The 12,766-nt window shown below is 36.4% G+C and overlaps 1 protein-coding gene across 2 annotated transcripts; it reads right to left on the bottom strand.

Annotated features, from left to right (window-relative positions):
- Positions 1 to 1,470: 1,470 nt before the first annotated feature.
- On the bottom strand, positions 1,471 to 9,494 carry LOC134841818 (GRAM domain-containing protein 4-like). 2 transcript variants are annotated; one of them, XM_063857855.1, is made up of 7 exons: positions 8,917 to 9,494; positions 8,817 to 8,844; positions 8,331 to 8,627; positions 6,373 to 6,739; positions 5,499 to 5,867; positions 5,037 to 5,051; positions 1,471 to 1,970 (listed from the first exon to the last, which is right to left on the bottom strand). In XM_063857855.1, exons 1-7 carry the CDS (start codon positions 9,259 to 9,261, stop codon positions 1,583 to 1,585), a joined length of 1,809 nt encoding a protein of 602 aa, XP_063713925.1. In that variant the 5' UTR covers positions 9,262 to 9,494; the 3' UTR covers positions 1,471 to 1,582. The 2 variants fall into 2 exon arrangements, with proteins under 2 accessions (XP_063713925.1, XP_063713926.1); XM_063857856.1 differs by lacking the exon at positions 5,037 to 5,051.
- Between the last annotated feature and the right edge of the window lie 3,272 nt (positions 9,495 to 12,766).

Genomic DNA, 12,766 nt, shown 5'->3' with positions numbered 1-12,766 from the left:
TTAAAGCCGACAGCTAATCAGTTGAAAATCAACCAAATTTGTTCAGCAATATCAAATTCGAAAAAAAATACATGTACTGCTCAAGTAGTATCCACTAATGCCATATATGTACGGAATGCAAGGTGGTGGTAAACACAATTCGGAAGCTAAGGCGAGAGCATAATCGACAAGCATAAAGCCCAAAAACCATCGGCAAAACAGTAATACCGATAATTTATATCTATACATACAACTAGATCTACCAAAAGGCATGAAATTTTTTTTTTAAAACATGCCCAGACAATAGAATGCAAAAATTGCATCGGAACAAAAATTTACCAAGCAATAACAAAACCGAAAATACCTGAGTAGAAACCCTTTTTGCCGAAAAAAAAATAAACAAATTTTTAAAATTTTAAGTACCACTTCCCCTCAGTACACACACACGCACGCAAGAACTTTTGTCGGTCGTTAAACGCCGCAGCAAAAGGCCACTACACAAAAACGATATAAAATAAATCGAAAAAAAAACGAAATTTTAACAAATCGAGTTAGTAAAATTACAATGTAAAAATCAAATTTCGATTCGGCCGGATTTGTAAATGCTGAGACAGTAAAAGCAACTACAATGAAAATCTATCACAGCAAAAAAAAAACGATTCTTAGACGTGTCAACTAAGCCGGCAAAATAAAACAGACAAATATTAGACGGACAATTTTATTTGAAAAATATTTCCCCTTCGAATAAAAATAGGTCCTGGTTAGATTCGAACTCAGGATCTTTTCCGTACCAGGCGTATTCGCTACATCCAGACTAAGTGTTCAGTAGACACTGAAAAATTTTAACTTATTGTGAAGCAATGAACCACCGGGAGTCCAGATCAGTCCTGTGAACAAAGTTGTTCCGGGTAAAAAAAGTCAGTTACCCGATTGCAATACCCTTGCTTATCGCAAGGGTAATAAAGCAAATTCAATTTCTTACAGATTTGTAAAAGTTGTTCACGGGAAAAGAAATCGCGTACGTGTAGTTCGATTACAATACTTATGCTCTCGCAAGTGCAATGATTAAACAGCTAATGGCCGAATTGTTTATTCTTCTGAAACTCAAAGCGAAGTGATACCGCGCCCTTATTTTGACTTCTCTCGGCAATTGACTTCATTCGGTGTCGGAAACATAAGAAATCGGCAATGAATGTGAACGAAGTCATTGCGCAAGCGGAAAAAATTGGCTCGTTAAATTTTCAGCTGTAATTTCTTAGCAAACCTCTCGTCTTTTGTGAAAAGTTTGCACTTCCATTCAAATTAATCAATTTTTCAAATAAATGAGTCAAGAAATCACTAACAAGGAATGATAACCTATGATGAATAAAACGACAATTCTCTTATTTAAAATTTTTAAGCGTTGGGCTAACTGTTTTCTTTTATCTTCCTTATATATATATATTTATATAAACTTTTAAAAACTCATTTGAAAAATGAAATAAGGTCGAGATTTCTTATATGTAATCGAATCAAAGTACTTACATTTCTAAATATTTTTAATCAAATAATATCTACAGTAAACTTAGTTAGATTTAATAATTTACAAATTAGTGATTATCAATCAGTTAGTTTCAGTTTCAGACATTGAATCCGGAAATAAGAACGCATCGTCAACAGTATCTTCCGACTGACCTGTCGAAGACCTTTCGTCTCTGAGAAGCGGAACACCGAAGTCGGCTACCTGCGACTTCAGCCAAGTGTACAACTCTTGGGTCTTGTCTTTGCTCATAACCACGTGAAGGTTAAAAGTTTCTTCTTCAGTGTGAATCTCGATTGTTTGAGCCCAGTTGGAAACCTTCTCTGCGGCTTTCAATTCGATGTTGCGAATGGCACCAATGTCAATCAAAAATGATTCTTTCTTCAGGAATTTTCCACAGAACACCAAATGGTTTTCAGTCAAGAATAGTTTTCCAGCCACCAGTCGCGGCAAGCCGAAAGGGATGCTTCTTCTAAAATCAACATGATTCAAATTCAAAGCCTCTTTCTCTACAAAGTAGCTGAGATTATTCCGACCACAGTTTTTAACCCAATAAACAAAACTACAATTATCCCTATTCAGGAACTGATCTCGGGTTGTTTCGAAGGAGGAAGAGTGGCTAATTGACTTTTCGAGCTCTTCAAAAACATTAAAAAGACACTATTTTGCAAAAACTTTTTGCGGCGGAGCCAAATTATTTTAAAAAGTCAAATATGCTGTTTTTAAGCATATTTGATCAAAACATAGCTACATAGCGTTATATTTCAGTCAGAAGACAGCGATCTTCAAACCAGTTTTCTCGTCATTAGGGTCACTTATTACACTTTCTGCAGCTCGAATCACAAATGCAAGTCTTAAAGCATGATATATTTATCAAACTTCAACTTAATTTTGCTAGAAAAGTTCGAATTTCATCTACCGCATGGTCAGAATAACAATTGAAAGATAAACTAAGTTCTGCAAGCATCACGCACGAGCAAGCAGGTTAAGTAAAATTAAACTAAATTCATTTTTATCTTCTATTTATAATTTTTTTTTCAACATTAGGAAGTTACTAACTTTATGTGCAGTCTAGAAGACTGACGTGGCTGCAAACGGAAAATAGTTAATGATAGAATATAATCAAACAAGTCTACGATCTGGCCACTAAAGAGCTGATTTTAATTAATCGGACAAAACGAACAACACTGGAAACTTTAAAGGCGTTTTTCTCAAATTGGGTTAACATTAGCCAAAAAGAATCAGAACATAAATTTATTAGATTTTCAACAGAAAATATTATGCGATTTTATTTGCGAAATTCAGACCCAAAAATATTCTCTAAAAATGGTCATTTTTAGCGTTTTTTGATCAATCAAAAATTACGCTAACTCTGCCAAATTAATTGATAATTGAAAGTTATATAAAAAGAAGCCTCGTACACAGCCCAACAAAGTTCTAGAATTCTCATCAATTAACAAAGTAATTTCAGCATAAATTTTTCTAACTAAAAACGACAAAATTACCCTTTTTAGCATAATTTTGGTTCCAATTTTTGCAAAATAAATTGCACTATATAAATTCTGGTGAAATTCTCAGCAAATTTTGTTATCTTCCCTTTTTGTCTATCTTTACCGCATTTGAGAAAAACGCGAGAAACGAGAAAAATTGTCCGTTTTGCCCGGATAATTTAAATCAGCACTTTATCTTCAACAAAAAAAATAGACCTACTTTGACTTTAACGCACATTCGAGAAATGTTGCTTTTGAAGTAACGCAAAAGCTGCCGTGAATTTTGAACAACAAACAAACAACTTGTCGACATTTTTTTGGAAACGTTAACCAAAAGTCTATTTTCCAGCCTCATTCTTTACTCAAAAAGAGTAATTTTTCACCCCATTAAAAATAAATTAAATTTAAAACGCTAAAATTTCTAAAACTTGTATCATCCGATACTGCATCAAATTAATCTTTCAAGCAAAAAGCCCTTATTTGAATATTGTCGCAGCTGTCATTGGACCAAAAAATTACGTTCTGAGAGGTTCAACCCTCTTCTGCATGGTGATACGTATACGCACAAAACAACTTATCTCGTGTTCGAGGAAAATTGCGTCCCCCAAAATTTCTTTATAACACCCGAAACAGCACCGTTTGACCAGAACTGAACATTATTTTTATTTTGATATCCAAAAATCTGATACCAATTGTTTTTGTTGCATCGCCGCTATCGAACTACCTCCATAAATGGTCTTAACTAGACTTTTTTCAATTCTTGTGATCCTCTCTTCCAGCCCTTCAATTATACTTTTCAATCAAACAGGTGAATCAATTGATCGACGCCTTTACATATTAGAATTACCGCTCTCGTCCATTCAAAGTCCGCACATACCTGGATATGACAACGGGATTCTTCAAGTCTTAACACAGGGCGGAGCTTCGCAACACTTGCAATACAAAAGTAGGTGAACAAGTGAAAAAAATTTAAAACTTCGAGACGTATTTGAAGATATGGCACAATCCAGCTTTTATCTGGCACACTTGAAAATTATTTGTAAAAACGGGATTTTTTTTTAAGAAAAATTAAAACAATTCAAATCATGAACTATTTGATTATGACAGCTGTAAAAAAAATAAAGATAGCGCCCATTCATTGGTTTATTGTGACTACAGAAAGAATGAAAAAACAAATTAGAAACTTCAAAACCATCAATCAAAAAAAATTTACACATCGATCAATCGTAGAATGGCAAGCTAGCGAATAGAAAAAAAAATGAGTCGAGAAAAAAGTATTGACAAAACATTGAAATTCAATTCAAAAATTAATGCCGAGAAACACAATCGGCATTAAATAAAGTTTTAGTATTTACCGAGCGGCCACTTCGCCGAAAATACGCGAGTAGCCGCCCATTGAGCCTTTGACAAATAAAACTAATGCATGGAAGTATACAAACAAAAGTAACCAATAAAGCAGATGCAAAAAATGCTAGTTAATTTCCAATTATATAGAGCAAAAGAGTCACCAAATGAGCACTCTTAATTGTGAATTGGGCCAGAAAAAATGTCAATTCCTAATATACCACTGCTTCGCAAACACTAGCGAAAACACGACAAAAAAGCAGCTCTATAAAATGTAATAAGAAAAATTAGAAATAAGCCTCGAATTAGTAAAAATTCGGCTAAGTCTCGGATTTGATCTGCAACCTAGAGATTTTAAGTCTCCCCCATTAACCACAGCCTCGGACGCTTAATAAATAACAAACACTGGCCACAAACAAAGCATAGAACAGATGCAATGAAATTTCGAATGCTTCATATCGTGATTCTACCAAAAGTGCGGCCAAATAAATGAACACTTTTAACGAACACTTTTATTTGCGTGTTACTTTTGGAAAAAAAGAAGGTTCGTACTAATACACTACGCTCTCAAGCTCGCTAGTGTACAAATTCCCAAAAATCATCATGGCCAGAACGTAAATAAGCTAGAGACCTCATGAACATTCTGCTTTAAAACATCCACGCAGGTTCTCAACAGCGCAGCACGCACACTTACACTTTCTTACCTCGGGAGACAAAAACTGAAACAGTTAACTCTTTAACTACGGATTTGTTTCAAACTAAAAACTTCAAAACAGTACACGGTTCTTGAACACTTTTAAAATTTGAGTGTATAATTGAAAGCACACAATGAAACACATAGCCGACAACTCTTTCAAAGATTGTTTATGATAAATCTTTTTAGTCTTAAAATCCGACATGAGAAAGCTGCGTCCAAAGGTAAATTTTTCATTCAGCCGATAAATCTAAAATTAAAATCTATTTTCGAATTTAAGACATTGAGAGTTTTTACTGTCAATTTAAATTTTTTTTTAAAGCAGAGAGTAATTTCATTGAGCGAAGAAATTCATAGTAATCTCGAAAAGAAATAAAAAGTCAATACCTGTAAAATTCAATATTAAGCGCTAAAAAATGCTGAACATGAATAAAAATTCACTTCGTCCACTTACAGCTAATAATTAACTAACCGTTGACTGTAGTAGCATCCAAGCCCTTCCGCAAACTGTGGGATCGGCTGGTCGTCAATTTGATACATTTCCAGCAATTTTTTCAGCGAACTGTTGATTTTCAAAATCTCCCTGATATTCGAAGTATTCCGTCTTGATGAAGACGGTGATCCAACTTCTGTGTTACTCGAATTCTGCAATGTTCCAGCTTGGTCGCTTCGGATTATCCTGGGATGGTCGGAGCCCATTTCGTTAGACGCACTCGCCGATGGACGTTCTCGGGAGGCATTGCGACTCCTCTGAGTTCTACTTGACTCTGCTAGACTGAGGAGTGAGGCTGAATCTAAATCGTGTATGAGAAATGCTTCTTCTCGTGTCTGGGCAATGCGCCTGAACAAATACACCAATGTTCAAAACTCGGTTCTTATAAATCGCTGCAAAATTAACACACAGGGCTGAAGCTGAGCTTAATCAAACGGGAAAAAATGCGATATAAAAAAAGTCGGAAAAATGCAAAATGAGAAAATGAAATTTCAACAAATTGAGTTGTTTAAATTTAAAGCAACATAAAAATTCGACGAGACCGTATATTTAAAATGCGAAAATGCTCAAATTATGTCTGTTGCAACATAAAGGTCCGGTAGATGAATGAGTCTAGATGCGTCCAGAGAACAAAATAATTACGGAAAAAATTCTAGTACCCGATTGCAATACCTTTGCTCATCGCAAGGGTAATAACAATCTTATGATTGAACAAATAACCAAAGCACCACTTATGAACTAGAAAAAATTTCATGGAATATGGATTTTTTTCCATGTTTTCCACTTACCGGATCTCAAACAACAAACTTTTTATGATACCAAAATGCAGTAAAAACTGTCAAATCTAGCCAACCTTTGTTCTTTTTCAGCCCGGTTCGGCAGCCTAGACCACAATTTTGATGCAAATGAGAACTTCTTCTTCAGCCTTGGGAATCTTTGAAAGAGAGGTCTTTCAATGAAGAATATGAAACCAAATAGACACAAAGCGATCTGCTGAGCGACACCGTTTGGCAGAAAGATAAGTCCTGCTATTTTAGCCGATAGAGCTATCACCAAACGTTTGCAGCCTTCAACATCCTCCCATTGGTAGAAACTGATCGTCTTTTCCAACGCATCTGCTACAAAACCACCCTCTGTCTGTATTTTCATCACAGCGCTCAGTACGTTTCGGACTTTGTCGCGGAAGACTTGCTTTGGTTCTACTATGATCTCAGGGTCATCTAAAAACTGAAGTAAAAATTAAGTATTCAAAGACAATTTTTTACACAGAGGCGAAGCGGAGCTTCGCACTTCTTGCGATGCAACACAAACATCAAAAACAAAACTTAAGTCGAAAAAAATATGAGAAGAACTAGGTGGACCAAAATTTTTGTATGTCTCGATAAAGGGGCCCCAGCTAAAGCTGGAGGTACGTATTTGATATTGAATGAATTTGCTATACTGACGCGGCACGAAAAAAGTGGACTTTACCCAAAACCTTAGTTGTTTCTCTACTAAAAAAATCAGAAAAGTAAAAAGTTTTTAGATGATCAATTTTCACAAGATAACATTTATCTAATAAAAAAATAAAAGATATAAGATAAAAATTTTAAAAAAAACTTTTAACCGGAAAAAATACTTCAGGCTTGGTTGGTCTTTATTTTTCAAATGAAATGGCTAAAAGAAACAAAATTATCATTTAGAATCTAATGAGAAAAAAATTCAAAAATCAAATATCGAAAAAAAAAATCGAAAAAAAAGAACTGAACGAAACAATGTGTAAAAACTAACGGACTATTTTATATGCACAAAAAAGTCGAACGTACAACAAAAACCAACAAATTTTTGAGCCAATTTTGTTAATCAAAAAAATAAAAAATGGAAAACTTGAAATTTTCTCAACTTTTTTTCACTTTATTTGAGTATTGAGTATGCGAGCAGAATTGAGCATATCAGCTGAATGTGTAAGAAAAGTTGTTTACGGGGAAAAGTATAGTTTCCGATTACAAGTCAGTTGCTCCCGCAAGTAAAGTAAAGGCTCAATTCCGGTGGCAAAGAAACACGATCTTGCTGGACGCTTTTTGGCAGAATGTTGCGCTGTAATGAAAGCCTGCTCCCTAGTTATTCCTACTCCACGGGGGCGGATTTAGGAGGGCGGACGCCCCCCTTCTCAGGGATTCGACCCCCTGCCGACCCAAAGGGTCCCTCCTTTGTATTATTTTGAGATATCCATATTTGGTGACGGAGCCTAAAAATTTTCTAAAGGCGCTTTCGGCACCAATTTATACTTACTTTAAGGGGGGAGCGCGCGCCAAAAAACGTTATTTTTTGTCAAAATTTTCCAAAGAGTGCCTATAAACACTTTTTTGGCCTTTAAAAAAAATTGCATCGAAAAAAGCGTTAGGAAAATAAGCCGACCGATTTAAGTGCCGAATGTGTAACAAAAATTTTGGACTCCTTACAAAAATCGGTTGCAACTCTAGACGTAACACAACTAAATGGCGCGTTGTAACTGCAATGAGCTAATACAGTTACCAAGTTCTTAAGCAATCATGTACTTTTTTACCATTTGACCATTCTGCGCCTAAAGTTATTTACGGGAAAAAAGTCTAGTACCCGATTTGAATACCCTTGCTTAACGCAATGGTAATGAAAATGAGATATCAATTTAATTCAAACGCCATTGGTTTGTTGCTTGCTGTTATATAATCGCCCGTGAATTATGCTACGTGACTGGGTACTTATTGATGCGATGCGTATCGGGTGTTCAAGTCATAATTTTTTGATAGGGCATATTACTACCACTGAAAATATGGTATTCAAACTACTAACCGAACATAGATGTAACTTTGTATCCACACTTAACAACATAGGACAGAGTAAAGAAGAAAAGCAAAATGGCATAAAGCGCAATGAGGAGTTTCTGATTGTAGACGAGATAGAAGTAAACTCCCATTGCATTGATTGATATGATGGGGTTGTTCCAGCTAGATACATATGATAGATTAGAGAGTAGTAGTGAGAATGGAACCAGAGCAGTTCTCACACGCAGAATATTCTCTTTCAACTTCTGGGCTGATAAATCTTCGTGTAATTCTTCTTTTGCAAGCCGAGAACGATTCGACACAGCTGAGAAACAGTACTAGATTGTTATTCGAATCAAATATAAAAGTACCAATTTGAACAATTGTTTTGACTATAAATAATAACAGTTTCTTCTATCAGTTTTTACTTCCTTCTTAAATCTAGCAGTCAATGGCTGTCTTACAGATTAATTAATTGTGGGCCTTTCATTCGAAACTTAGATGAAATGCTTACCAACTTCGCTCGGCTTTTTGTTATCGTCCTGTAAAACAACAAACCGAATTGTTAGTAATTAGACAAATCTGTAGAAATCGCTAGCTGGGTTCCCACTTACCTTTTCAAAATAAAAAAGCATTTGGTTCATCTTGACTTTGCTTCGCTCCAAAACACACTTCATTAGCTGCGTATTAGGCTCGTAAGAAAACCCAAATAGATTAGCCGACTGCTCAGTTTCAGTTTGATTATTTAAATAACTCTGAACTTCATTTCTAAGTTTATCACGCTCGCCTTTCAAAATTTCAATTTCGACCTTTAATTTCTCCGACTCTGCCAAATAAGCGATGTTCCCTCGATTCTCCGAGAATGAATTGGACCGTAATCGCAATTTGGGTTCTTCCAGGAGATCCGAAGAAGTCGATCCGATACTTTGATTATCAGTTTCTGAAGGCTGAACACTCATTGTGCAGCGTAGAAACACGAATAGTCACAAAAATATTACCGGAGTATGTTGAAGTTCAACTCTTGATAAATGAGGCAAATGAGCAGTATTCTAACTTAATTTTGATAAGCAAATAAAACATTTGTTTATTTTTGACATCATTTGATCATGGTTGATTGGTTCAGGTTAGTGCGGTACCGTTTGAGACAAAATCCTGCCATATCGGATCTAACAATAAAGACAACAAGAATAAGGCATTTAATTGTTTTGTTTTAATTTAGGTGTAATTATTTACTTCATTAAAAATTATTTATATTATTCTTCAAATAGACGTCGCGTCGATTATACACAGAGGCGAAGCGGAGCTTTGCACCACTTGCGATACAACACTAACAAAAAAGCATAAAAAGCCGGAAAAAAAATGAAAATTTTCGAAAAAACTGGGTCATATAAACTTTCATAAAAAATCACAAAAAGCGTCTTATCTCGAAAAATACAAAAAATTGAGTAGTCATATTTGGAGGCAAGATTCGCAATCCTTGAGAGTACTCTGATAGGACCTAACTACAGGGTTGGGAATTTCAGATTTTTAAATTATAATAATTTAAGTTTTCTGAAAATTTTTGAAAAAATCACAAAAAACGTCATATCTCGATAGCTACAAAGAATTGAGCAGTCTTATTTGGAGGCAAGATTCGCAATCTTTGAGATTACTCTGACAAGACCCAACTAAATGGTTGGGAATTTCACATTTTGCAAAAAAAAATTAATATAAGTTTTCTGAAATTTTTTTTGAAAAAGTCACAAAAAACGTTATATCTCAAAAACTACAAGAATTTCAACAGTCATATTTGGAGGCAAGATTCAAAATCTTTGAGATTACTCTGATAGGACCTAACTACAGGGTTGGGAATTTCAGATTTTTAAATTATAATAATTTAAGTTTTCTGAAAATTTTTGAAAAAATCACAAAAAACGTCATATCTCGATAACTACAAAGAATTGAGCAGTCCTATTTGGAGGCAAGATTCGCAATCCTTGAGAGTACTCTGGGCTCTTTTCCAGTCCCCCCTTTCATTTTTTCTAAAATTCAATACATGAAAGTCTTTTTAAAATACTTTTTAATGTTATAAACTGCATTAAAACGTGTCAGCGTGAACAGCTGAACAAATTTTCACAACATTTCTAACATGAAAATTGCCGTGTGAACAATTTTTGAACATCTCTTTTTTGTAATTTAACAAGGGGGGGGGGGGAACTGGAAAAGAGCCGTACTCTGATAGGACCTAACTACAGGGTTGGGAATTTCAGATTTTTAAATTAAAATAATTTAAGTTTTTGTAACATTCGTCTACTGCAGTCACACATGAGGCTCAAGAAAAATAGGCCCTATAACCATTGGCTCAAGAGTCATGGACACTATCTCTTGTGTTTTTATACCTCAAATCAGTCGGAGCCAATTCGGTTCGCTTGTGACATGAGACTGCGACCCATTACAGCTTAAAGGCTACTACTAAAATATCCCCCCACTCTAGAATTAGAAACGTCCCCATACTTAGGTCTCTAGATACCCAAAATACATGAACGCCGTTAAAAACCGGGTTGGAACAATCCGTTAAGTCACTTTTTATTAGACAGTGGAACTTTGATCCATTTCAGATGGATCAACCTAAAACTCGCCTTACCTCAACATAACAATTATAAAACACTCTAGAAATTTAAATTAGTACTCACATTGTAGCACGCTCAAGAACCAGGAAGTAAATAAGTCGGTAAGCAACTCAAGAATCAATAAAGTAACTAAGATGAGTTTAATGTTAGTCAGTTTCAATAACAAAACAAGTTTTTTACTCTAGACTGTGAGTTCTCGTGAACCATTGGGACACTCTAGCTGTCCACCTTTCCACCTAAGGTTCACTCTGGTCCAGTTAATAATAGTACTCCAGTCACAACAATCCAGTTCGTGGGAATGCGCTCGTCTCTGTTTCAGATGGGACAGCTCTACTCTCGATTATTATTGCTACTGAAATTGCGAATAGCAATTTCCCACTGATTTTTCTAGCAACTTTCCCGCGATTGTCACTCGATCGTTCTGACTTCTCTTTTCTGATTTTCAGTTATCGCGAGAAAATCGTGCATGACAGGTTCCATTCGAAATTTTGAAAAATTAAATTTCACTCCAAAATCAAGTGTTTTTTTGCTTCTCCCAAGGTCAAACTTCCGAATATGACCGACTGGCACATACTCCCCGGACTCGAGATCGATGTCCTCATCGCGTGCTGTATTCTGCCAGTGAGTCCCAGGAAACCGAGTGTTACTCAAGATACAGTGCCAGTGGTCATTTACAGAAGTTTGCAGCAGACTTAAGCTTATCTACACCCCAAAATTCACAGCCATGTAAAATTTTCACACTATCGCTAAACAGCAATCAAAATCTGCACACACCTGCACCCTTGAATTCTTGCTTTCCAAGCCAATCATTTAAAATTTCTTTTGTCCTATTCAATCAGGAAATTGTCATGCAGCATCTTGATTTATATAATAAATATAGTATATTAATAACAATATTTGCTTTGTTAAAACTTCTTTTTCGTGAATCCAAGTTTCACCCGGATCCACGCTCAAGCCCCCTTTCCCCTCTCAAGACTCAAGATCCATACGAACCACCCACTCATCTCGCACTCTTCGCCTTGGAGGTACTACACCCTGAAGTACTAGATACGGCAAACTGTCTCAACAGTTCCTCTTCATCATCGGAGCTAATCACAATCTCCTCCCAAGCCTTCAGCTGTTCGTAGGATCGCATCCATTCTCTTTGCTCTTGCAACCTCTTTGCTTGGTTGGGTAGTGCCTTCACCCTAGATTCCCGGTTCAAACAAAAGGAGTTGTGCAGGCTCAAGCTCACGTTCTTCGCCAGGTCCTCCTCTAGTATCGATTCCCTCGCCTTGGTATTGTCTCTAGACATTTTACCCACTCTCTTCCATCCTGTTGTGATTGCATTACGATGGGTTAACAGGGGTCTCTTGAAAGCTTCCGGCCCAATCTCGGCCTGGAACTGTCGATACTCCTTTGGATGTTTTTTCATGTGATCTTTCGTTGTCATGTACAACCAGGACGTCAGCGTCGCCCGAAACCATGGGAAGTACCTCAAACGGCTCCAGACATGTCTGACTTCCGTTGGTATGGCGAATACCTTGCACGCAGTCTCAAACAACTCGAGTCTCCTACTGTAGTCTATCGCGTATATTGACTCTGCCGTTGGCGTCCCCGCTTCCCGATACTTCGTTATATTCTCTTCTATCCATCTCAGAGCCAAGATCGTACTCACTACCAAGATCGTCACCTTCTGTCGGTGATCCGGTAGTCCGATCGACCGGATTTCTTCCATATCCCACACCAGGCAAAGGTTCTTGTGATCTGGATACCACACCGTTTGCGCTAATGGGTGATTTCAATGCTCCTGAGGTTACGCTCCCCCGAGGCTTCCAAGAGAGGCTCAAGCTCCATCATTTTCTCATGCATCGTG

The sequence above is a fragment of the Symsagittifera roscoffensis genome, chromosome 3 (genome assembly GCF_963678635.1).
Source record: "Symsagittifera roscoffensis chromosome 3, txSymRosc1.1, whole genome shotgun sequence".
Taxonomy (NCBI): Eukaryota; Metazoa; Xenacoelomorpha; order Acoela; family Convolutidae; genus Symsagittifera; species Symsagittifera roscoffensis.
Note: the sequence above shows the minus strand (reverse complement) of the source record. Positions and strands in the feature narration are given on the sequence as shown.

Excerpts from the sequence above, each read along its gene's own strand:
- LOC134841818 (XM_063857855.1), bottom strand. The coding sequence starts at position 9,261 with ATGAGTGTTCAGCCTTCAGAAACTGATAATCAAAGTATCGGATCGACT. Across the intron at positions 8,628-8,816 it reads CAAAAAGCCGAGCGAAGTTG|CTGTGTCGAATCGTTCTCGG; the intron begins GTAAGCATTTCA and ends ACTGTTTCTCAG. Across the intron at positions 6,740-8,330 it reads CAAAGTTACATCTATGTTCG|ATGACCCTGAGATCATAGTA; the intron begins GTTAGTAGTTTG and ends TTCAGTTTTTAG.